The sequence below is a fragment of the Oncorhynchus mykiss genome, chromosome 17 (genome assembly GCF_013265735.2).
Source record: "Oncorhynchus mykiss isolate Arlee chromosome 17, USDA_OmykA_1.1, whole genome shotgun sequence".
NCBI classification, from domain to species: domain Eukaryota; kingdom Metazoa; phylum Chordata; class Actinopteri; order Salmoniformes; family Salmonidae; genus Oncorhynchus; species Oncorhynchus mykiss.
In genome coordinates, this window is record NC_048581.1 from 84,119,818 (window position 1) to 84,144,572 (window position 24,755).

The window sequence follows — 24,755 nt, forward strand, 5'->3', positions numbered from 1 at the left end:
ACAACAGTGTGTATGATATGCTAGGTCTGGGTAACTACAGTGTGTATGATATGCTAGGTCTGTGTGACAACAGTGTGTATGATATGCTAGGTCTGGGTAACAACAGTGTGTATGATATGCTAGGTCTGTGTAACAACAGTGTGTATGATATGCTAGGTCTGGGTAACAACAGTGTGTATGATATGCTAGGTCTGGGTAACTACAGTGTGTATGATATGCTAGGTCTGGGTAACTACGGTGTGTATGATATGCTAGGTCTGGGTAACAACAGTGTGTATGATATGCTAGGTCTGTGTAACAACAGTGTGTATGATATGCTAGGTCTGGGTAACAACAGTGTGTATGATATGCTAGGTCTGTGTAACAACAGTGTGTATGATATGCTAGGTCTGGGTAACTACAGTGTGTATGATATGCTAGGTCTGGGTAACAACAGTGTGTATGATATGCTAGGTCTGGGTAACTACAGTGTGTATGATATGCTAGGTCTGGGTAACAACAGTGTGTATGATATGCTAGGTCTGTGTAACAACAGTGTGTATGATATGCTAGGTCTGGGTAACAACAGTGTGTATGATATGCTAGGTCTGTGTAACAACAGTGTGTATGATATGCTAGGTCTGGGTAACTACAGTGTGTATGATATGCTAGGTCTGGGTAACTACAGTGTGTATGATATGCTAGGTCTGGGTAACAACAGTGTGTATGATATGCTAGGTCTGTGTAACAACAGTGTGTATGATATGCTAGGTCTGGGTAACTACAGTGTGTATGATATGCTAGGTCTGGGTAACTACAGTGTGTATGATATGCTAGGTCTGGGTAACAACAGTGTGTATGATATGCTAGGTCTGGGTAACTACAGTGTGTATGATATGCTAGGTCTGGGTAACTACAGTGTGTATGATATGCTAGGTCTGTGTAACAACAGTGTGTATGATATGCTAGGTCTGGGTAACTACAGTGTGTATGATATGCTAGGTCTGGGTAACTACAGTGTGTATGATATGCTAGGTCTGGGTAACTACAGTGTGTATGATATGCTAGGTCTGGGTAACTACAGTGTGTATGATATGCTAGGTCTGGGTAACTACAGTGTGTATGATATGCTAGGTCTGGGTAACTACAGTGTGTATGATATGCTAGGTCTGTGTAACAACAGTGTGTATGATATGCTAGGTCTGGGTAACTACAGTGTGTATGATATGCTAGGTCTGGGTAACTACAGTGTGTATGATATGCTAGGTCTGGGTAACTACAGTGTGTATGATATGCTAGGTCTGGGTAACTACAGTGTGTATGATATGCTAGGTCTGGGTAACTACAGTGTGTATGATATGCTAGGTCTGGGTAACAACAGTGTGTATGATATGCTAGGTCTGGGTAACAACAGTGTGTATGATATGCTAGGTCTGGGTAACAACAGTGTGTATGCTATGCTAGGTCTGGGTAACAACAGTGTGTATGATATGCTAGGTCTGGGTAACAACCGTGTGTATGATATGCTAGGTCTGTGTAACTACAGTGTGTATGATATGCTAGGTCTGGGTAACTACAGTGTGTATGATATGCTAGGTCTGGGTAACTACAGTGTGTATGATATGCTAGGTCTGGGTAACTACAGTGTGTATGATATGCTAGGTCTGGGTAACAACAGTGTGTATGATATGCTAGGTCTGGGTAACTACAGTGTGTATGATATGCTAGGTCTGGGTAACAGTGTGTATGATATGCTAGGTCTGGGTAACAGTGTGTATGATATGCTAGGTCTGGGTAACTACAGTGTGTATGATATGCTAGGTCTGGGTAACTACAGTGTGTATGATATGCTAGGTCTGGGTAACAGTGTGTATGATATGCTAGGTCTGGGTAACAGTGTGTATGATATGCTAGGTCTGGGTAACAGTGTGTATGATATGCTAGGTCTGGGTAACTACAGTGTGTATGATATGCTAGGTCTGGGTAACTACAGTGTATGATATGCTAGGTCTGGGTAACAACACTGTGTATGATATGCTAGGTCTGGGTAACTACAGTGTGTATGATATGCTAGGTCTGGGTAACAGTGTGTATGATATGCTAGGTCTGGGTAACTACAGTGTGTATGATATGCTAGGTCTGGGTAACTACAGTGTGTATGATATGCTAGGTCTGGGTAACTACAGTGTGTATGATATGCTAGGTCTGGGTAACAGTGTGTATGATATGCTAGGTCTGGGTAACTACAGTGTGTATGATATGCTAGGTCTGGGTAACTACAGTGTATGATATGCTAGGTCTGGGTAACAACACTGTGTATGATATGCTAGGTCTGGGTAACAACACTGTGTATGATATGCTAGGTCTGGGTAACTACAGTGTGTATGATATGCTAGGTCTGGGTAACTACAGTGTGTATGATATGCTAGGTCTGGGTAACTACAGTGTGTATGATATGCTAGGTCTGGGTAACTACAGTGTGTATGATATGCTAGGTCTGGGTAACAACAGTGTGTATGCTATGCTAGGTCTGGGTAACAACACTGTGTATGATATGCTAGGTCTGTGTAACAACAGTGTGTATGATATGCTAGGTCTGGGTAACTACAGTGTGTATGATATGCTAGGTCTGGGTAACAACAGTGTGTATGCTATGCTAGGTCTGGGTAACAACACTGTGTATGATATGCTAGGTCTGTGTAACAACAGTGTGTATGATATGCTAGGTCTGTGTAACAACAGTGTGTATGATATGCTAGGTCTGGGTAACAACAGTGTGTATGCTATGCTAGGTCTGGGTAACAACACTGTGTATGATATGCTAGGTCTGGGTAACTACAGTGTGTATGATATGCTAGGTCTGGGTAACTACAGTGTGTATGATATGCTAGGTCTGGGTAACAACAGTGTGTATGCTATGCTAGGTCTGGGTAACAACAGTGTGTATGATATGCTAGGTCTGGGTAACAGTGTGTATGATATGCTAGGTCTGGGTAACAGTGTGTATGATATGCTAGGTCTGGGTAACAGTGTGTATGATATGCTAGGTCTGGGTAACAGTGTGTATGATATGCTAGGTCTGGGTAACAGTGTGTATGATATGCTAGGTCTGGGTAACTACAGTGTGTATGATATGCTAGGTCTGGGTAACAGTGTGTTTGATATGCTAGGTCTGGGTAACTACAGTGTGTATGATATGCTAGGTCTGGGTAACTACAGTGTGTATGATATGCTAGGTCTGGGTAACAGTGTGTTTGATATGCTAGGTCTGGGTAACTACAGTGTGTATGATATGCTAGGTCTGGGTAACTACAGTGTGTATGATATGCTAGGTCTGGGTAACTACAGTGTGTATGATATGCTAGGTCTGGGTAACAACAGTGTGTATGATATGCTAGGTCTGGGTAACTACAGTGTGTATGATATGCTAGGTCTGGGTAACTACAGTGTATGATATGCTAGGTCTGGGTAACTACAGTGTGTATGATATGCTAGGTCTGTGACTAACTGAATCACTGTCTATCTGACGGTTCTGGATGAGTGCTGTTTAAATAGTCATACATTCATTTTTTCATTATTTTCATTAACTTTATTTTCCATCTAGATAAACTTGACCTAATATCGCAATTGCTTACTAACGATTATAACTAATTGTTTTGCGAATTTTGAAGTCTGTCTCTTATTTAATCATTCTACATCTCCTCATGCCAACTGTCGTTTGATGCTCCAGCAGCTAATTGGCTAGATGCGCGGGGGTGTGGAAGTGCTATAGGCTGTGGCACTTCAGTCTTTTGATGTGTGGACGTTATTGTATGCAGTGCACGTGTTCATGGCTTGCTAGTAAAATAAATAAAGCGGTCTTTTAAAACAGGTTGGGTGCGTCTGATTTATTCATTTAATTATTCAACTGCAGTCGACAAGGTTCTGGCTCTGAGCCCTTTAATACGCCAGTGTTGTGTCAAATAGACAATGCTATCCCTCCGGGCATGGTATGATATGGAATCTGTTAATTATGTATAGACTAATCTATGCTGATAAATAGGCTATGGACATGTTGCGTGTATTTATTTCCATTTGAATGGTTGTCAGTTTCATCTTCATACTATATCATAGCTGTCTCCCTGCATACTCTCCTTGTCAATTCATTATCTTGTAGCCTACTTTCAGAAAGCCTAAGGGTAGGCCTAGGTTTTTTTAATAGGTTTTAAGGAAATAATATTTGCTCTTGTGTCTGACATACACTGGTGGCTTTGATTGACTGGTCTTTTTACAGGGGGTGGTGCTGTGTGAACACCGATTCTCTCTATAGGCCTATATGTCCATTCTGATTCTCTCTATAGGCCTTTATGTCCATTCTGATTCTCTATAGGCCTATATGTGCATTCTGATTCTCTATAGGCCTATATGTCCATTCTGATTCTCTATAGGCCTATATGTCCATTATGATTCTCTATATAGGCCTCTATGTCCATTCGGATTCTCTATATAGGCCTCTATGTCCATTCTGATTCTCTCTATAGGCCTGTATGTCCATTCTGATTCTATATAGGCCTTTATGTCCATTCTGATTCTCTATAGGCCTATATGTCCATTATGATTCTCTATAGAGGCCTTTATGTCCATTCTGATTCTCTCTATAGGCCTATATGTCCATTCTGATTCTATATAGGCCTTTATGTCCATTCAGAAAGTTTCCTAAAGTAGCCAGTCTGGACTCTCTCTTTTAATAAGAATCAAACGCTCCTGTCATGATTTCATCTTGAAAAAGGTCTATTTTCACTAAAGGCCCTTTCTCACCAAGTCTGTTGTTTTCGACTGAATAATTAGGAAGAAATAAACAAACAGAAGCCACGTCTTTGTTTATGAAGTCCTTCACACCAATTGTGAAATATCGTCTTGCCACAATCCGTCAATTATTTATTCAGAACAGGTTTGATATTTTAATATTTTTGCAGCATAAGCTGTTGACCAATATAAATTGTTTTCTGGGAAGCTGCCACTGACAGGCTGTGCACTGTGAATGACAGGTCTGTGTATTCGTTGTGTGAATGAATTAATACATATCTCTCTGCCTGTTTTTACATTTGTAAGGTATCAGTTTGGCCAATATGATCACGTCACCGCAGAGCTAGGTTACATGTCACTCTCGTCATTCAAATCATTGTCAAAGCTGCAGCCTATTTTTATAGCCATTCAGCAAGCAATAGGATGGATCGATGCTTCTCTCCTCAAAAAGGCCATAGTTGAAAAAAATTGCATGAAGTAAGTTTCAAACTATACTGCTGTTGATAGTCTATATATAGGCTAGAGGTCGACCGACTGACTTTTCACCACCGATACCAATTATTGGAGGACCAAAAAAGCCGATACCGATTAATCGTCCGATTTTAAATGAAAAATAAACATTTTTATTTTACATTTTTATTTGTAATAATGACAATTACAACAATACTGAATGAACACTTGTTTTAACTTAATATAATACATCAATAAATTCAATTTAGCCTCAAATAAATAATGAAGCCTGTTCAATTTGGTTTAAATAATGCAAAAACAAAGTGTTGGAGAAGAAAGTAAAAGTGCAATATGTGCTATGTAAGAAAGCTAACGTTTCAGTTCCTTGCTCAGAACATGAGAACATATGAAAGCTGGTGGTTCCTTTTAACATGAGTCTTCAATATTCAGTACCGGTACAGAGTCAATGTGGAGGCTATATACAGGGGGTACCGATACAGAGTCAATGTGGAGGCTATAAACAGGGGGTACCGGTACAGAGTCAATGTGGAGGCTCTATACAGGGAGTACCGGTACAGAGTCAATGTGGAGGCTCTATACAGGGAGTACCGGTACAGAGTCAATGTGGAGGCTCTATACAGGGGGTACAGGTACAGAGTCAATGTGGAGGCTCTATACAGGGGGTACCGGTATAGAGTCAATGTGGAGGCTATATACAGGGGGTACCGGTACAGAGTCAATGTGGAGGCTCTATACAGGGAGTACCGGTACAGAGTCAATGTGGAGGCTCTATACAGGGGGTACCGGTACAGAGTCAATGTGGAGGCTCTATACAGGGGGTACCAGTACAGAGTCAATGTGGAGGCTATATACAGGGGGTACCGGTACAGAGTCAATGTGGAGGCTCTATACAGGGAGTACCGGTACAGAGTCAATGTGGAGGCTCTATACAGGGGATACCGGTACAGAGTCAATGTGGAGGCTCTATACAGGGGGTACCAGTACAGAGTCAATGTGGAGGCTATATACAGGGGGTACCGGTACAGAGTCAATGTGGAGGCTATATACAGGGGGTAATGGTACAGAGTCAATAGTGGGGCTATATACAGGGGGTACCGGTACAGAGTCAATGTGCGGAGGCACCGGTGTCAAGGTAATATGTACATGTAGGTAGAGTTATTAAAGTGACTGTGCATAGATAATAAACAGTAGCGGCGGGGGGGGGCAATACAAATAGTCTGTGGAGACATTTGATTAGCTGTTCAGGAGTCTTATGGCTTGGGGGTAGAAGCTGTTAAGAAGCCTTTTGGACCTCGACTTGGCGCTCCGGTACTGCTTGCTGTGTGGTAGCAGAGAGAACAGTCTATGACTAGGTTGGCTGCAGTCTATGACAATTTTTAGGGCCCTCTGACACCGCCTGCTATAGAGGTCCTGGATGGCAGGAAGCTTGGCCCTAGTGATGTACTGGGCCGTACTCCCTACCCTCTGTAGTGAGGCCGAGCAAATGCCATACAAGGCAGTGATGCAACCCGTCTGGATGCTCTCAATGGTGCAGATGAAGAACCTTTTGAGGATCTGAGGACCCATGCTAAGTCTTTTCTGTCTCCTGAGGGGGAATAGGTTTGGTTGTGACCTCTTCATGACCGTCTTGGTGTGCTTGGACCATGTTAGTTTGTTGGTGATGTGGACACCAAGGATCTTGAAGCTCTCAACCTGCTCCGCTACATCCCCGTCGATGAGAATGGGGGCGTGCTCGGTCCTTGCAGAGTGAGGTGTTTAGTCCCAGGGTCCTTGGCTTAGTCATGAGCTTTGAGGGCACTGTGGTGTTGAACGCTGAGCTGTAGTTAGTGAATAGCATTCTCACATAAGTGTTCCTTTTGTCCAGGTGTGAAAGGGCAGTGTGGATTGTAATAGAGATTGCATCATCTGAGGCTCTGTTAGGGCTGTATGCAAATTGGAGTGGGTCTAGGATTTCTGGGATAATGGTGTTGATGTGAGCCATGACCAGCCTTTCAAAGCATTTCATGGCTATAGACGTGAGTGCTACGGGTCAGTAGTCATTTAGGCAGTTTACCTTAGTGTTCTTGGGCACAGGGACTATGCTGGTATTAGACTCAGACAGGGAGAGGTTGAAAATGTCAGTGAAGACACTTGCCAGTTGGTCAGCGCATGCTCTGAGTACGCGTCCTGGTAATCCGTCTGGCCTTGTGAATGTTAACCTGTTTATAGGTCTTGCTATCTGCAACCAATAAGCGTGTGATCACACAGTCGTCCGGAACATCTGACGCTCTCATGCGTGCTTCAGTGTTACTTGCCTCGAGGCGAAGTTATGGAAGTTATTTAGCTCGTCTGGTAGGCTCGTGTCACTGGGCAGCTCTCGGCTGTGCTTCCCTTTGTAGTCTGTAATAGTTTGTAAGCCCTGCCACATCTGACGAGCGTCAGAGCCGGTGTCGTACAATTCGATCTTAGTCCTGTATTGACGCTTCGCCTGTTTGATGGTTCGTTGGAAGTCAGAACAGGATTTCTTATAAGCTTCTGGGTTAGGGTCCCGCTCCTTGAAAGCGGCATCTCTACCCGTTAACTCAGTGCAAATGTTGCCTGTATAATCCATGGCTTCTGGTTGGGGTATGTGTGTACAGTCACTGTGGGGGGGGACGTCCTCGATACAATTATTGATTAAGCCAGTGACTGATGTGGTGTACTCCTCAATGCCTTCGGAAGAATCCCGGAACATATTCCAGTCTGTAATAGCAAAACAGTCCTGTAGCCAGGCATGCCCACTGGGACATTATTCCAGAAATACTTCTCAACCCCTCAGATCATCCCGCTGGTGAAGAAGCCAGATGTGGAGGTCCTGGGCTAGCAGGGTTACGTGTGGTCTGTGGTTGTGAGGCCGGTTGGACATACTGCCAAATTCTCTAAAGCAACATTAGAGGTGGCTTATGGTAGAGAAATGAGCATTGCTGACTGGTATTACCACAGTCAGCATGCCAATAGCACACTCCCTCATCTTGGAGACTACATTTTAAACTGTACATTTTGAAGTGGCCGTTTATTGTCCCAGTACATTGTCCCAGGCTTCTTGATATGCCACACTTGTAAGCTGGATTGATTGTTTTGAGAAAGGAGAAATACTCACCAGTAGGGATGTAAATAAACTTGTGCACAAAATTAGAGAAATTTCTGCGATTTGAATGAAAAAGATAAGCTTTGTCTAATCTTTCTCTCTCGCCGTCTGTCTCTCCATCTCTCTTTCTCTCTCTCTCCTGTCCCCTCTCTCCCTCCTGTCCCCCTTCACCCTTCTCTCTCAATTATCCCTCCCTCCCTCTCTCTCTCTCTCTCTCTCTCTCTCTCCCTCCAGGCCAGACCCTGCGTCCCAGCAGAATGACTCTCCTCTTCCAGACCAGGATGAGGAGATACTGGGCTCTGACGATGAGGAGCAGGAAGACCCCAATGACTACTGTAGAGGTATGATACACACAGACACACACACATACTGACTACTGTGGAGGTACCACACACATACTGACTACTGTGGAGGTATGATACACACACACACATACTGACTACTGTAGAGGTATGATACACACACACACACACACACACACACTGACTACTGTAGAGGTATGATACACACACACATACTGACTACTGTGGAGGTACCACACACATACTGACTACTGTAGAGGTACAACACACACACACATCCAACTATTATGTGTTACTATTGCAGGAGGTTACCACCATGTGAAGATAGGAGACCTGTTCAATGGTAGATACCATGTGATCAGGAAGCTGGGCTGGGGACATTTCTCCACCGTGTGGTTGGCCTGGGACATACAGTAAGTTCTGTCTGTGTAAATGTGTGGTTGACCTGGGACATACAGTAAGTTCTGTCTGTGTAAATGTGTGGTTGGCCTGGGACATACAGTAAGTTCTGTCTGTTCCACTGTGTGGTTGCCCTGGGACATACAGTAAGTTCTGTCTGTGTAAATGTGTGGTTGGCCTGGGACATACAGTAAGTTCTGTCTGTGTAAATGTGTGGTTGCCCTGGGACATACAGTAAGTTCTGTCTGTGTAAATGTGTGGTTGCCCTGGGACATACAGTAAGTTCTGTCTGTGTAAATGTGTGGTTGCCCTGGGACATACAGTAAGTTCTGTCTGTTCCACTGTGTGGTTGGCCTGGGACATACAGTAAGTTCTGTCTGTTCCACTGTGTGGTTGCCCTGGGACATACAGTAAGTTCTGTCTGTTCCACTGTGTGGTTGCCCTGGGACATACAGTAAGTTATGTCTGTTCCACTGTGTGGTTGCCCTGGGACATACAGTAAGTTCTGTCTGTTCCACTGTGTGGTTGCCCTGGGACATACAGTAAGTTCTGTCTGTGTAAATGTGTGGTTGGCCTGGGACATACAGTAAGTTCTGTCTGTTCCACTGTGTGGTTGCCCTGGGACATACAGTAAGTTCTGTCTGTGTAAATGTGTGGTTGCCCTGGGACATACAGTAAGTTCTGTCTGTGTAAATGTGTGGTTGGCCTGGGACATACAGTAAGTTCTGTCTGTTCCACTGTGTGGTTGGCCTGGGACATACAGTAAGTTCTGTCTGTGTAAATGTGTGGTTGGCCTGGGACATACAGTAAGTTCTGTCTGTTCCACTGTGTGGTTGGCCTGGGACATACAGTAAGTTCTGTCTGTGTAAATGTGTGGTTGGCCTGGGACATACAGTAAATTCTGTCTGTAAATGTGTGGTTGCCCTGGGACATACAGTAAGTTCTGTCTGTGTAAATGTGTGGTTGGCCTGGGACATACAGTAAGTTATGTCTGTTCCACTGTGTGGTTGGCCTGGGACATACAGTAAGTTCTGTCTGTGTAAATGTGTGGTTGGCCTGGGACATACAGTAAATTCTGTCTGTAAATGTGTGGTTGCCCTGGGACATACAGTAAGTTTTGTCTGTGTAAATGTGTGGTTGGCCTGGGACATACAGTAAGTTCTGTCTGTGTAAATGTGTGGTTGGCCTGGGACATACAGTAAGTTCTGTCTGTGTAAATGTGTGGTTGGCCTGGGACATACAGTAAGTTCTGTCTGTTCCACTGTGTGGTTGCCCTGGGACATACAGTAAGTTCTGTCTGTTCCACTGTGTGGTTGCCCTGGGACATACAGTAAGTTCTGTCTGTTCCACTGTGTGGTTGGCCTGGGACATACAGTAAGTTCTGTCTGTTCCACTGTGTGGTTGGCCTGGGACATACAGTAAGTTCTGTCTGTTCCACTGTGTGGTTGGCCTGGGACATACAGTAAGTTCTGTCTGTTCCACTGTGTGGTTGCCCTGGGACATACAGTAAGTTCTGTCTGTGTAAATGTGTGGTTGGCCTGGGACATACAGTAAGTTCTGTCTGTGTAAATGTGTGGTTGGCCTGGGACATACAGTAAGTTCTGTCTGTGTAAATGTGTGGTTGCCCTGGGACATACAGTAAGTTCTGTCTGTTCCACCGTGTGGTTGCCCTGGGACATACAGTAAATTCTGTCTGTGTAAATGTGTGGTTGGCCTGGGACATACAGTAAGTTCTGTCTGTGTAAATGTGTGGTTGGCCTGGGACATACAGTAAGTTCTGTCTGTTCCACTGTGTGGTTGGCCTGGGACATACAGTAAGTTATGTCTGTTCCACTGTGTGGTTGGCCTGGGACATACAGTAAGTTCTGTCTGTGTAAATGTGTGGTTGCCCTGGGACATACAGTAAGTTCTGTCTGTTCCACTGTGTGGTTGGCCTGGGACATACAGTAAGTTATGTCTGTTCCACCGTGTGGTTGCCCTGGGACATACAGTAAGTTCTGTCTGTTCCACCGTGTGGTTGCCCTGGGACATACAGTAAGTTCTGTCTGTGTAAATGTGTGGTTGGCCTGGGACATACAGTAAGTTATGTCTGTGTAAATGTGTGGTTGGCCTGGGACATACAGTAAGTTATGTCTGTTCCACTGTGTGGTTGCCCTGGGACATACAGTAAGTTCTGTCTGTGTAAATGGTGCTGAGGCAAGGCCTGTTAAAGTGGTACAGGCTTATTGGTGTTTCAGTGTGTGTTTCAGTGTGTGTTTCAGTGTGTGTTTCAGTGTGTAACAAATGTTGTCCTGTTATTTCTAGAGGGAAGTGTTTTGTGGCCATGAAGGTGGTGAAGAGTGCAGAGCATTACACTGAGACAGCCCTGGATGAGATCAAGCTGCTGAGATCAGTGAGGAACACATACACTCTCTCTCACTCACTCACTCACTCACTCACTCACTCACTCACTCACTCACTCACTCACTCACTCACTCACTCACTCACTCTCTCTCACTCACTTCTACTCAATATGATTAGTATTAATGTGTGTTCCAGGTCAGGAACACGGACCAGAAGGACCCCAGCAGGGAGAGGGTAGTTCAGTTACTGGATGACTTCAAGATCTCTGGCATGAACGGAACTCGTATCCTCAGTTAAACATCCACGACAACACTGCTGTTCAACATAGTATGAAAACTGACATCAAGAGAGAACCGGCATATTCCAAGATTCCTGCTATTGGTCAATATTATGAGCCTTAAAAGATTCATTGCCCAAGTCCTGCCACTAACTATTGGTGGTTTACAGATGTGTCCCTGCCTTGCTGACGTTTGGCCAGCATTGTCTGGACGTTTGGCAACACAACACATTCCAGCTAGAGGACACACACAGAAGCACAATTGTACTGACAGTTTCTCTATCCCCCCTAGCTAGAGACCGTTACATCCTGATCACAGCTGGGTGTCCAGGCAACCAGCCCAGACTCCGTCCCAGCATGCCTAGCTTCTTGAAGAGTTGGTAATGAGTTCTGGGTTGGTGTGCCCACTTCCATATTGGTTCTTTGCAGAATCTTTTAGGTGTTCACATTTTATATTGCGTAGGTGTAAGCCAAATGCATAAGGGCGAATGACAAGGGGGTGTGTGTTTTGAGTTAGGCTTCCCACCTCTCCCATGCTGTCCTGTACTAGTCCTGTACAGGTCCTTGACCTCTCCTGTCAGATGTCTGTATGGTGTTTGAGGTTCTGGGTCATCACCTGCTGAAGTGGATCATCAAGTCTAACTACCAGGGCCTTCCTCTGCCCTGCGTCAAGAGCATCATACGACAGGTAAAAACAACACAACTTATTTCTCACACATTGGGTGCGTTCCAGGTCTTGATTGCAAAAACAAACATTTGACTCTACAGAATTTTAACGCTGAAACTGTTAGTAATTGTCATTGAATGCAGGTTTAAAATTCCAGAAATTTTACCAAACGTTTCCATGGTTCCAGGAGTCCTCCAACTGGAATTTGGGGAATGTTCCCTCAATGTTGAAACCCTCCGATACAGCCGTGGTCTTACCGATCCTCTGCCCTCCTGTAGGTTCTCCAGGGCCTGGACTACCTTCACTCCAAGTGTAAGATCATCCATACAGACATCAAGCCAGAGAACATCCTGTTGACGGTCAACGAGCCCTACATCAAGAAGATGGCTGCCGAGGCAACAGAATGGCAGAGGACTGGAGCTCCACCCCCCTCCGGTTCCGCAGGTACACACACACACACACACACACTATGTCAGGAAGATGGCTGCTGGTAACTGACCCCTCACATCCACCATTTTGAATGAACACGGTGCAGTGTTGGAAAGCTGTATAAACATGGACATAATAGCATCACCATCAGGGCTTGGCATGCTGGTGAATAATGAGATTGTATTAATTAGTGCTTTTCACTCGGAAGCTCCTAATTCTAAGCTCTTCAAAGGATCATATATTTTTTGTATGGTTCTTTGTCCCAGTGTTCTGAACAAAAAGAGTGAGCCCTGCCAAGCCAAGCCAGACATTCAGCCTTTCAGTCTGGGAGAATGATCAGAACAAATAGGAAAAAACATTGAGGTTATGCATTCATTGTCTCGATTCCTGTTTTGCTGGTACATCAAGAGTTTTGTAGGGAAATTCAGACACACAAGCATCAGAGGCAAATCATCTGACGATTTACTGAGAGACTTGATATCTAAAGACTGAGCCTAGAGTTTAGATTGGTGATAAAAGTAGTTGATGGTAGATATGGATTGAGATGAGACTGGGCTTTGTTCCGGTGTGGTGTTGAAGTGATGAAACGACCCTTTTATCTAGCTGTCTGATGCTGATCCATCTGTAATGGTAGGGGTGACATTGAGAGGGAGAGCTGCTGTAGTTCTAACTCTAACAGCCTCAGACAGAGGAGAAGACACGAGAGAACAGGCCATTATTCAACAGACAGGAGAAGACAGGAGAGAACAGGCCATTATCCAACAGACAGAGGAGAAGACACGAGAGAACAGGCCATTATCCAACAGACAGAGGAGAAGACACGAGAGAACAGGCCATTATTCAACAGACAGAGGAGAAGACACGAGAGAACAGGCCATTATCCAACAGACAGGAGAAGACATGAGAGAACAGGCCATTATTCAACAGACAGGAGAAGACATGAGAGAACAGGCCATTATTCAACAGACAGGAGAAGACAGGAGAGAACAGGCCATTATCCAACAGACAGAGGAGAAGACACGAGAGAACAGGCCATTATCCAACAGACAGAGGAGAAGACACGAGAGAACAGGCCATTATTCAACAGACAGAGGAGAAGACACGAGAGAACAGGCCATTATTCAACAGACAGAGGAGAAGACACGAGAGAACAGGCCATTATCCAACAGACAGGAGAAGACATGAGAGAACAGGCCATTATTCAACAGACAGGAGAAGACATGAGAGAACAGGCCATTATTCAACAGACAGAGGAGAAGACATGAGAGAACAGGCCATTATTCAACAGACAGGAGAAGACATGAGAGAACAGGCCATTATTCAACAGACAGGAGAAGACATGAGAGAACAGGCCATTACTCAACAGACAGAGGAGAAGACATGAGAGAACAGGCCATTATTCAACAGACAGGAGAAGACATGAGAGAACAGGCCATTATTCAACAGACAGGAGAAGACACGAGAGAACAGGCCATTATTCAACAGACAGGAGAAGACATGAGAGAACAGGCCATTACTCAACAGACAGGAGAAGACATGAGAGAACAGGCCATTATTCAACAGACAGAGGAGAAGACATGAGAGAACAGGCCATTATTCAACAGACAGAGGAGAAGACATGAGAGAACAGGCCATTATTCAACAGACAGGAGAAGACATGAGAGAACAGGCCATTATTCAACAGACAGGAGAAGACATGAGAGAACAGGCCATTATTCAACAGACAGGAGAAGACATGAGAGAACAGGCCATTATTCAACAGACAGGAGAAGACATGAGAGAACAGGCCATTATTCAACAGACAGGAGAAGACATGAGAGAACAGGCCATTATTCAACAGACAGGAGAAGACATGAGAGAACAATCCATTATGCAAAACCACGAAGGCTATAAAAAAATAGGTGTTCAGTGAGTCACTGGGTTTTGGTGCAAAAATAACCGTCTCAGGCGGAGATGGTGTGAGAGTCCCGCTGGTCCACGACACTGGAGAGGTTGTCAGAACAGCTGTGTGTGAATCAGAGCACATGTACACACACACACACACGCACACAAAGTACATGCACACTGTACGACTGAAACTGCATGCTAATTACTGAGGCAGATTTGACTTATCACCTTTGCTGCTGGTTTAGTTGTTATTTTGCTGAGGATATAACACTGACTAAAATGTTCTCTCTCTTCACAGTAAGCACAGCTCCAGCACCCAAACCAGTGAGTCTATCAGTCTTTGTGTTATTTCTGAAAGCATGTTATTTTGTGTGTGTGGTGGCTGCTACCAGCTGTATCTACCAGATAATGTGTTGGAGTGGGTGGTTCTGTTCACACTGAGCAATGGTTTTACAAATGGTACAGTAGTCCAAACCTTACACCCTCTCTTCCCATGTTTTCATTTTAATCTCCCTCCCGTTGCCCCCTCCTCATCTCATCCCTCTCCCCCTTATCATTCTCTCATTATCCATATCCTCTCCTTACCTCCTCATCTTATCCCTCTCCCCTTTATCATTCTCTCATTATCGATATCCTCTCCTCATCCCTCTCCCCCTTATCCGTCTCCTCTCCTTATCCGTCTCCTCTCCTTATCCGTCTCCTCTCCTTATCCGTATCCTCTCCTTATCCGTATCCTCTCCCCCTTATCCATCCCCTCTCTCCCCCCTCTTCTCATCACCCCTCTCCTTAACTCTCCTCGTTCCTCGCCTCGTCCCTCTTCTCCTCGTCATCCCTCTCCTCGTCCCTCTCCTCCTCGTCATCCCTCTCCTCGTCCCTCTCCTCCTCGTCCCTCTCCTCCTCGTCCCTCTCCTCCTCGTCCCTCTTCTCCTCGTCATCCCTCTCCTCTCGTCCTTGCCTCTCTCCTCTCGTCCTTGCCCCTCTCCTCTCGTCGTCCCTCTCCTCTCGTCGTCCCTCTCCTCTCGTCGTCCCTCTCCTCTCGTCGTCCCTCTCCTCTCGTCGTCCCTCTCCTCTCGTCCTTGCCCCTCTCCTCTCGTCGTCCCTCTCCTCTCATCCTTGCCCCTCTCGTCGTCTCTCTCCTCGCCCCTCAGACGGTGAAGATGTCTAAGAACAAGAAGAAGAAGATGAAGAAGAAACAGAAGAAGCAGGCAGAGATGTTAGAGAAGAGGATTCAGGAGATGGAGGGAGCGCCGGAAGGAGGAGAGGAAGAGGAGGAGGGGGAGGAAGAGACCACTGCAGACACCCCCCCGCCCTTGTCTGACACACTACAGGACATAGCTAATGATTTCACAGCAGGTAAACCCACCCGGGGACTGTGCTTCACCTTTAATCTAGTTCAGAACGATGCTGCGGACCTCTCTTAGATTCTGTTTCCTTTTTTAAAGGAACTGAAAGGCATATGTTTATTTTAACCATATATCATGGGACCAGAGTTGGTGACCTGGATCGTGTACATTAGGACATGCTACAGCAAAACATTTCGGCCAGTTCTTGCATAAGTTGACGTAGTACCTTCCCTGTTTCAGGCCGTTTTCTTCCGTTTGGCGATCACGGCAGTGTATCGATTGCTATTCGTGTGACTGACTGACTGATCTGTTGCATTGACCCAGGTCCAGATAAACCGGAAGAGAAAGAGGAGGAGGAGGAGAGCAGGATGGAGGTGACCTGCAATGGCCACAGAGAGGAAGACACTGCAAGCCAGGAGGTACAGAGGACTGAGGAAGAAGAGGAGAAAGACGAAGAGGACCAACAGAAAGCCAACAAACTCAACGCCAGCACGGAGGGTCGTGACCTGCCGGTCAATGCAACTTACCCAGAGTACAACGGCAAAGGTCCCGGTGACCCACACGATCCTGGTACAGATGGTAAACAAGGGAGAGAGCAAGGGAAGGAGAGCGAGATGGAGACTAAGGTGATGCCTGGAATAGAGGATGAAGAGGAGGAGGAGGAGAGGAACGGTTAGTGGTGGAGAAGTGGCACTGTGCTGGGTACTTCATCAGGAAGCCACAGCGTTCCAGAACATTCAGATGGAACAGAGGTGTCATGTAGATCACACGTGTCTCTAACATGTAGATTAAATGATCGTCAGATCTACTCCTTACGTGTCTTTCTGCAACATTCTGAATGTTTCACCTCACTGAATACACTCCAGCTGACGGTGCGCCGATATGTGTAGTGGTATCTGTAGTGGTATCTGTGGTGGTATCTGTAGTGGTATCTGTAGTGGTATCTGTGGTGGTATCTGTGGTGGTATCTGTGGTGGTATCTGTAGTGGTATCTGTGGTGGTATCTGTGGTGGTATCTGGTGGTATCTGTAGTGGTATCTGTAGTGGTATCTGTAGTGGTATCTGTAGTGGTATCTGTAGTGGTATCTGTAGTGGTATCTGTGGAGGTATCTGTAGTGGTATCTGTGGAGGTATCTGTAGTGGTATCTGTGGAGGTATCTGTAGTGGTATCTGTGGAGGTATCTGTAGTGGTATCTGGTGGTATCTGTAGTGGTATCTGTAGTGGTATCTGTAGTGGTATCTGTAGTGGTATCTGTAGTGGTATCTGTAGTGGTATCTGTGGTGGTATCTGTGGTGGTATCTGTAGTGGTATCTGTAGTGGTATCTGTAGTGGTATCTGTAGTGGTATCTGTGGTGGTATCTGTAGTGGTATCTGTAGTGGTATCTGTAGTGGTATCCGTGGAGGTATCCGTGGAGGTATCTGTGGTGGTATCTGTAGTGGTATCTGTAGTGGTATCTGTGGTGGTATCTGTAGTGGTATCTGTGGTGGTATCTGTGGTGGTATCTGTGGTGGTATCTGTGGTGGTATCTGTGGTGGTATCTGTAGTGGTATCTGTAGTGGTATCTGTGGTGGTATCTGTAGTGGTATCTGTAGTGGTATCTGTGGAGGTATCTGTAGTGGTATCTGTAGTGGTATCTGTGGTGGTATCTGTGGTGGTATCTGTGGTGTTGTCTGTAGGCGTGGTGGTGTCTGTAGTGTTGTCTGTAGGCGTGGTGGTGTCTGTAGTGTTATCTGTAGAGTTGTCTGTAGGCGTGGTGGTATCTGTAGTGTTATCTGTAGGCGTGGTGGTATCTGTAGTGTTATCTGTGGTGGTATCTGTAGTGTTGTCTGTAGGCGTGGTGGTATCTGTAGTGGTATCTGTGGTGGTATCTGTAGTGTTGTCTGTAGTGGTATCTGTAGTGTTGTCTGTAGTGGTATCTGTAGTGTTGTCTGTAGTGGTATCTGTAGTGTTGTCTGTAGTGGTATCTGTAGTGTTGTCTGTAGTGGTATCTGTGGAGGTATCTGTGGTGGTATCTGTGGAGGTATCTGTGGTGGTATCTGTGGAGGTATCTGTGGTGGTATCTGTGGTGGTATCTGTGGTGGTATCTGTGGTGGTATCTGTGGTGTTGTCTGTAGGCGTGGTGGTGTCTGTAGTGTTGTCTGTAGGCGTGGTGGTGTCTGTAGTGTTATCTGTAGAGTTGTCTGTAGGCGTGGTGGTATCTGTAGTGTTATCTGTAGGCGTGGTGGTATCTGTAGTGTTATCTGTGGTGGTATCTGTAGTGTTGTCTGTAGGCGTGGTGGTATCTGTAGTGGTATCTGTGGTGGTATCTGTAGTGTTGTCTGTAGTGGTATCTGTAGTGTTGTCTGTAGTGGTATCTGTAGTGTTGTCTGTAGTGGTATCTGTAGTGTTGTCTGTAGTGGTATCTGTAGTGTTGTCTGTAGTGGTATCTGTAGTGTTGTCTGTAGTGGTATCTGTAGTGTTGTCTGTAGTGGTATCTGTAGTGTTGTCTGTAGTGGTATCTGTAGTGTTGTCTGTAGTGGTATCTGTAGTGGTATCTGTGGTGGTATCTGTAGTGTTGTCTGTAGTGGTATCTGTAGTGTTGTCTGTAGTGGTATCTGTAGTGTTGTCTGTAGTGGTATCTGTAGTGTTGTCTGTAGTGGTATCTGTAGTGTTGTCTGTAGTGGTATCTGTGGAGGTATCTGTGGTGGTATCTGTGGTGGTATCTGTGGTGGTATCTGTGGTGTTGTCTGTAGGCGTGGTGGTGTCTGTAGTGTTGTCTGTAGGCGTGGTGGTGTCTGTAGTGGTATCTGTAGAGTTGTCTGTAGTGGTATCTGTAGTGTTGTCTGTAGTGGTATCTGTAGTGTTGTCTGTAGTGGTATCTGTGGTGGTATCTGTGGTGGTATCTGTGGTGTTGTCTGTAGGCGTGGTGTTATCTGTAGAGTTGTCTGTAGGCGTGGTGGTATCTGTAGTGTTATCTGTAGGCGTGGTGGTATCTGTAGTGTTATCTGTGGTGGTATCTGTAGTGTTGTCTGTAGGCGTGGTGGTATCTGTAGTGGTATCTGTGGTGGTATCTGTAGTGTTGTCTGTAGTGGTATCTGTAGTGTTGTCTGTAGTGGTATCTGTAGTGTTGTCTGTAGTGGTATCTGTAGTGTTGTCTGTAGTGGTATCTGTAGTGTTGTCTGTAGTGGTATCTGTGGAGGTATCTGTGGTGGTATCTGTGGTGGTATCTGTGGTGGTATCTGTGGTGGTATCTGTGGTGTTGTCTGTAGGCGTGGTGGTGTCTGTAGTGTTGTCTGGAGGCGTGGTGGTGTCTGTAGTGTTATCTGTAGAGTTGTCTGTAGGCGTGGTGGTATCTGTAGTGTTGTCTGTAGGCGTGGTGGTATCTGTAGTGTTGTCTAGTGTAGTCTGTAAGCGCGGTGGTATCTGTAGTGGTATCTGTAGTGTTATCTGTGGGCGTGGCAATATTTGTAGTGTTATCTGTGGTGGTATCTGTAGTGTTGTCTGTGGTGGTATCTGTAGCGTTATCTGTAGGCGAGGTGGTATGTTAGTCTCCCCACTAACCTCCTTAAGTGCTTCTAATATCACCTCTTCGGTACTCTTTCAATCTCCTTCGTTTTCCCCCTCTCTTTCCTCTCTTCGCAGGGACTTTTTGTGGACAGCACAATAAACTCTATATATATACAGTGCCTTGCGAAAGTATTCGGCCCCCTTGAACTTTGCGACCTTTTGCCACATTTCAGGCTTCAAACATAAAGATATAAAACTGTATTTTTTTGTGAAGAATCAACAACAAGTGGGACACAATCATGAAGTGGAACGACATTTATTGGATATTTCAAACTTTTTTAACAAATCAAAAACTGAAAAATTGGGCGTGCAAAATTTTTCAGCCCCCTTAAGTTAATACTTTGTAGCGCCACCTTTTGCTGCGATTACAGCTGTAAGTCGCTTGGGGTATGTCTCTATCAGTTTTGCACATTGAGAGACTGAATTTTTTTCCATTCCTTCTTGCAAAACAGCTCGAGCTCAGTGAGGTTGGATGGAGAGCATTTGTGAACAGCAGTTTTCAGTTCTTTCCACAGATTCTCGATTGGATTCAGGTCTGGACTTTGACTTGGCCATTATAACACCTGGATATGTTTATTTTTGAACCATTCCATTGTAGATTTTGCTTTATGTTTTGGATCATTGTCTTGTTGGAAGACAAGTCTTAGTTGTTATTTGGTTTTCTTCCAGAAATGTCCTGTATTTGGCTCCATCCATCTTCCCATCAATTTTAACCATCTTCCCTGTCCCTGCTGAAGAAAAGCAGGCCCAAACCATGATGCTGCCACCACCATGTTTGACAGTGGGGATGGTGTGTTCAGCTGTGTTGCTTTTACGCCAAACATAACGTTTTGCATTGTTGCCAAAAAGTTCAATTTTGGTTTCATCTGACCAGAGCACCTTCTTCCACATGTTTGGTGTGTCTCCCAGGTGGCTTGTGGCAAACTTTAAACGACACTTTTTATGGATTTCTTTAAGAAATGGCTTTCTTCTTGCCACTCTTCCATAAAGGCCAGATTTGTGCAATATACGACTGATTGTTGTCCTATGGACAGAGTCTCCCACCTCAGCTGTAGATCTCTGCAGTTCATCCAGAGTGATCATGGGCCTCTTGGCTGCATCTCTGATCAGTCTTCTCCTTGTATGAGCTGAAAGTTTAGAGGGACGGCCAGGTCTTGGTAGATTTGCAGTGGTCTGATACTCCTTCCATTTCAATATTATCGCTTGCACAGTGCTCCTTGGGATGTTTAAAGCTTGGGAAATATTTTTGTATCCAAATCCGGCTTTAAACTTCTTCACAACAGTATCTCGGACCTGCCTGGTGTGTTCCTTGTTCTTCATGATGCTCTCTGTGCTTTTAACGGACCTCTGAGACTATTACAGTGCAGGTGCATTTATACGGAGACTTGATTACACACAGGTGGATTGTATTTATCCTCATTAGTCATTTAGGTCAACATTGGATCATTCAGAGATCCTCACTGAACTTCTGGAGAGAGTTTGCTGCACTGAAAGTAAAGGGGCTGAATAATTTTTCACGCCCAATTTTTCAGTTTTTTATTTGTTAAAAAAGTTTGAAATATCCAATAAATGTTGTTCCACTTCATGATTGTGTCCCACTTGTTGTTGATTCTTCACAAAAAAATACAGTTTTATATCTTTATGTTTGAAGCCTGAAATGTGGCAAAAGGTCGCAAAGTTTAAGGGGGGCGAATACTTTCGCAAGGCACTGTATATATATAACAGTGGAGGCTGCTGAGAGGAGGACGGCTCATAATAATGGCCAGAACAGGACAAATGGCATGTCTCACACCTGGAGACCATGTGTTTGATGTATTTGATACCATTCCACTGATTCCTCTCCAGTCATTATTACAAGCTTGTCCTCCCCAATTCAGATGCCACCAACCTCCTGTGATACAAAAGTTTGTGGACACCCCTTCAAATGAGTGGATTCTGCTATTTCAGCCACACCCGCTGCTGACAGGTGTATAAAGTCAAGCAAACAGCCATGCAATCTCCACTGACAAACATTGCAGTAGAATGGCCTTTACTGAAGAGCTCAGAGACTTTCAACGTGGCGCCGTTGTAGGATGCCACCTTTCCAACAAGTCAGTTCGTCACATTTCTGCCCTGGTAGCGCTTCCCCGGCCAACTGTAAGTGCTGTTGTGAAGTGGAAACGTCTGGGAGCAACAACGGCTCTGTCATGAAGTGGTAGGCCACACAAGCTCACAGAACAGAACCACCGAGTGCTGAAAGCGAGTAAAAATCGTCTGTACTCTGTTGCAATACTCACCACCGAGTTCCAAACTGCCTCTGGAAGCAACGTCAGCACAAGAACTGTTCGTTGTGAGCTACATGGAAACGCGTTCTCAGGAGTGATAAATCACGCTTCACCATCTGGAAGTCCTACGGACTAATCTGGGTTTGGCGGATGATGGAGAACGCTACCTGACCGAATGCATAGTGCCAACTGTAAAGTTAGATGGAGGAGTAATAATGGTCTGGGGATTTTCATGGTTCGGGCTAGGCCCCTTAGTTCCAGTGAAGGGAAATATTGACATTCTAGACGACTCTGTGCTTCCAACTTTGTTGCAAGTTTGGGAAAGGCCCTTTCCTGTTTCAGAATGAGAATTCATTTTTTTATTTTACCTTTTATTTGACTAGGCAAGTCAGTTAAGAACACATTTTTTTTTCTCAATGACAGCCTAGGAACAGTGGGTTAACTGCCTTGTTCAGGGGCAGAAGGGCAGATTTTTACCTTGTCGGGGATTCGATCTTGCAACCTTTCGGTTACTAGTCCAATGCTCTAACCACTAGGCTACCTGCCGCCCCGTGCACAAAGCGAGGTCCGTAGAGAAATGTTTTGTCAAGATTGGTGTGGAGTAACTTGACTGGCCTGCACAGAGCCCTGACCTCAACCCCATCAAACAGCTTTGGGAGGAATTGGCTCGCCGACTGCAAGCCAGGCCGAATCGCCCAACATCAGGGCCCAACCTCACTAATGCTCTTGTGGCTGAATGGAAGAAAGTCCCTGCAGCCATGTTCCAACATCTAGTAGAAAGCCTTCCCAGAAGAGCGGAGGCTGTTATAGCAGGAATGTTCTAATATCTAGTGGAAAGCCTTCCCAGAAGAGCGGAGGCTGTTATAGCAGGAATGTTCTAACATCTAGTGGAAAGCCTTCCCAGAAGAGCGGAGGCTGTTATAGCAGCAAAGGGGGGAACAACTCCATATTAATGCCCAGGATTTTGGAATGAGATGTTTGACGAGCAGCTGTCCACTTACTTTTGGTCATGTAGGTATGTTCTCTTGGCTAATGCATTGTGTTCCTCTCTCCTTGTCCATCTCTCGTTCTCTCTCTCTCTCGTCTCTAGATAAAGTAGCAGCAGGTAGTCTGTTGGTCAACCCTCTGGAACCTCTCAATGCAGACAAGATCCAGATCAAAATCGCTGACCTGGGGAACGCCTGCTGGGTGGTGAGTACATCAGACATTCTGAAAGATGGTCCTTGACCACTGGACCACCCTAGGCCACTGGACCACCCTAGACCACTGGACCACCCTAGGCCACTGGACCACCCTAGACCACTGGACCACCCTAGGCCACTGGACCACCCTAGGCCACTGGACCACCCTAGGCCACTGGACCACCCTAGGCCACTGGACCACCCTAGGCCACTGGACCACCCTAGGCCACTGGACCACCCTGGACCACTGGACCACCCTGGACCACTGGACCACCCTAGGCCACTGGACCACCCTAGACCAGACTGTTTAGAAACATTTAAATGCATCCTTCAATACTTCCTACCTACATTAGTTTCACATTTCCACAAACTTCAAAGTGTTTCCTTTCAAGTGGTATCATGAATCAGCATATCCTTGCCTCAGATCGTGAGCTACAGGCACTTAGATTTGGGTATGTTGTTTTTAGGCCAAAATTGAAAAGAAAAAAGGTTTTGATCCTCAAGAGGTTTTAATTATTAATCAGGAAGATTCACTTCTCATCAACTCCAGATGATGAAACTAATGACTGAATTAGCAACAGTTTTATTAATGCCAGTCATTTCAGATCAGTGAACCCTTTATCTTTCTGTCCTTTTCTCTCTCTCCATCCCTCAGCACAAACACTTTACAGATGACATACAAACTCGCCAGTACCGTTCTCTGGAGGTGTTGATGGGAGCGGGCTACGGGACGCCTGCTGATATCTGGAGTACTGCTGCTATGGTGGGTGAACACACACACACACTCCTCCTGCATGTAATATCAACCCAAAATGTTTCTGTGTTCCTGTCAGTTGAAATGAACGTGGAATGTTTCTGTGTTCCTGTCAGTTGAAATGAATGTGGAATGTTTCTGTGTTCCTGTCAGTTGAAATGAACGTGGAATGTTTCTGTGTTCCTATCAGTTGTTTCTGTGTTCTTGTCAGTTGAAATGAATGTGGAATGTTTCTGTGTTCCTGTCAGTTGAAATTAATGTGGAATGTTTCTGTGTTCCTGTCAGTTGAAATGAACGTGGAATGTTTCTGTGTTCCTGTCAGTTGAAATTAACGTGGAATGTTTCTGTGTTCCTGTCAGTTGAAATTAACGTGGAATGTTTCTGTGTTCTTGTCAGTTGTTTCTGTGTTCCTGTCAGTTGAAATGAACGTGGAATGTTTCTGTGTTCTTGTCAGTTGAAATGAATGTGGAATGTTTCTGTGTTCCTGTCAGTTGTTTCTGTGTTCCTGTCAGTTGTTTCTGTGTTCCTGTCAGTTGAAATTAATGTGGAATGTTTCTGTGTTCCTGTCAGTTGACATTAACGTGGAATGTTTCTGTGTTCCTGTCAGTTGAAATGAATGTGGAATGTTTCTGTGTTCCTGTCAGTTGAAATGAACGTGGAATGTTTCTGTGTTCCTGTCAGTTGTTTCTGTGTTCCTGTCAGTTGTTTCTGTGTTCCTGTCAGTTGAAATTAACGTGGAATGTTTCTGTGTTCCTGTCAGTTGAAATGAACGTGGAATATTTCTGTGTTCCTGTCAGTTGAAATGAACGTGGAATGTTTCTGTGTTCCTGTCAGTTGTTTCTGTGTTCTTGTCAGTTGAAATGAATGTGGAATGTTTCTGTGTTCTTGTCAGTTGAAATGAATGTGGAATGTTTCTGTGTTCCTGTCAGTTGAAATGAATGTGGAATGTTTCTGTGTTCCTGTCAGTTGAAATTAACGTGGAATGTTTCTGTGTTCCTGTCAGTTGAAATGAATGTGGAA

General features: G+C 45.0%; 1 protein-coding gene across 4 annotated transcripts in view; it reads left to right on the forward strand.

The window, feature by feature from the left end:
• LOC110494755 (SRSF protein kinase 1) overlaps positions 1-24,755 on the forward strand; it is a 70,838-nt gene that overhangs the window by 40,265 nt on the left and 5,818 nt on the right. For 2 of the 4 annotated variants that reach the window (XM_036950806.1, XM_036950804.1), the window contains 11 exons: positions 8,576-8,682; positions 8,948-9,056; positions 11,347-11,434; positions 11,581-11,668; positions 12,244-12,350; positions 12,608-12,773; positions 14,944-14,969; positions 15,794-15,998; positions 16,313-16,660; positions 22,891-22,991; positions 23,637-23,744. In XM_036950806.1, coding sequence (XP_036806701.1) covers positions 8,576-8,682; positions 8,948-9,056; positions 11,347-11,434; positions 11,581-11,668; positions 12,244-12,350; positions 12,608-12,773; positions 14,944-14,969; positions 15,794-15,998; positions 16,313-16,660; positions 22,891-22,991; positions 23,637-23,744 — 1,453 coding nt within the window. Of the gene's footprint in view, positions 1-8,575; positions 8,683-8,947; positions 9,057-10,676; positions 10,681-11,346; positions 11,435-11,580; positions 11,669-12,243; positions 12,351-12,607; positions 12,774-14,943; positions 14,970-15,793; positions 15,999-16,312; positions 16,661-22,890; positions 22,992-23,636; positions 23,745-24,755 lie in introns of those variants that run through there. The other 2 variants (XM_036950805.1, XM_036950808.1) reach the window with 2 other exon arrangements.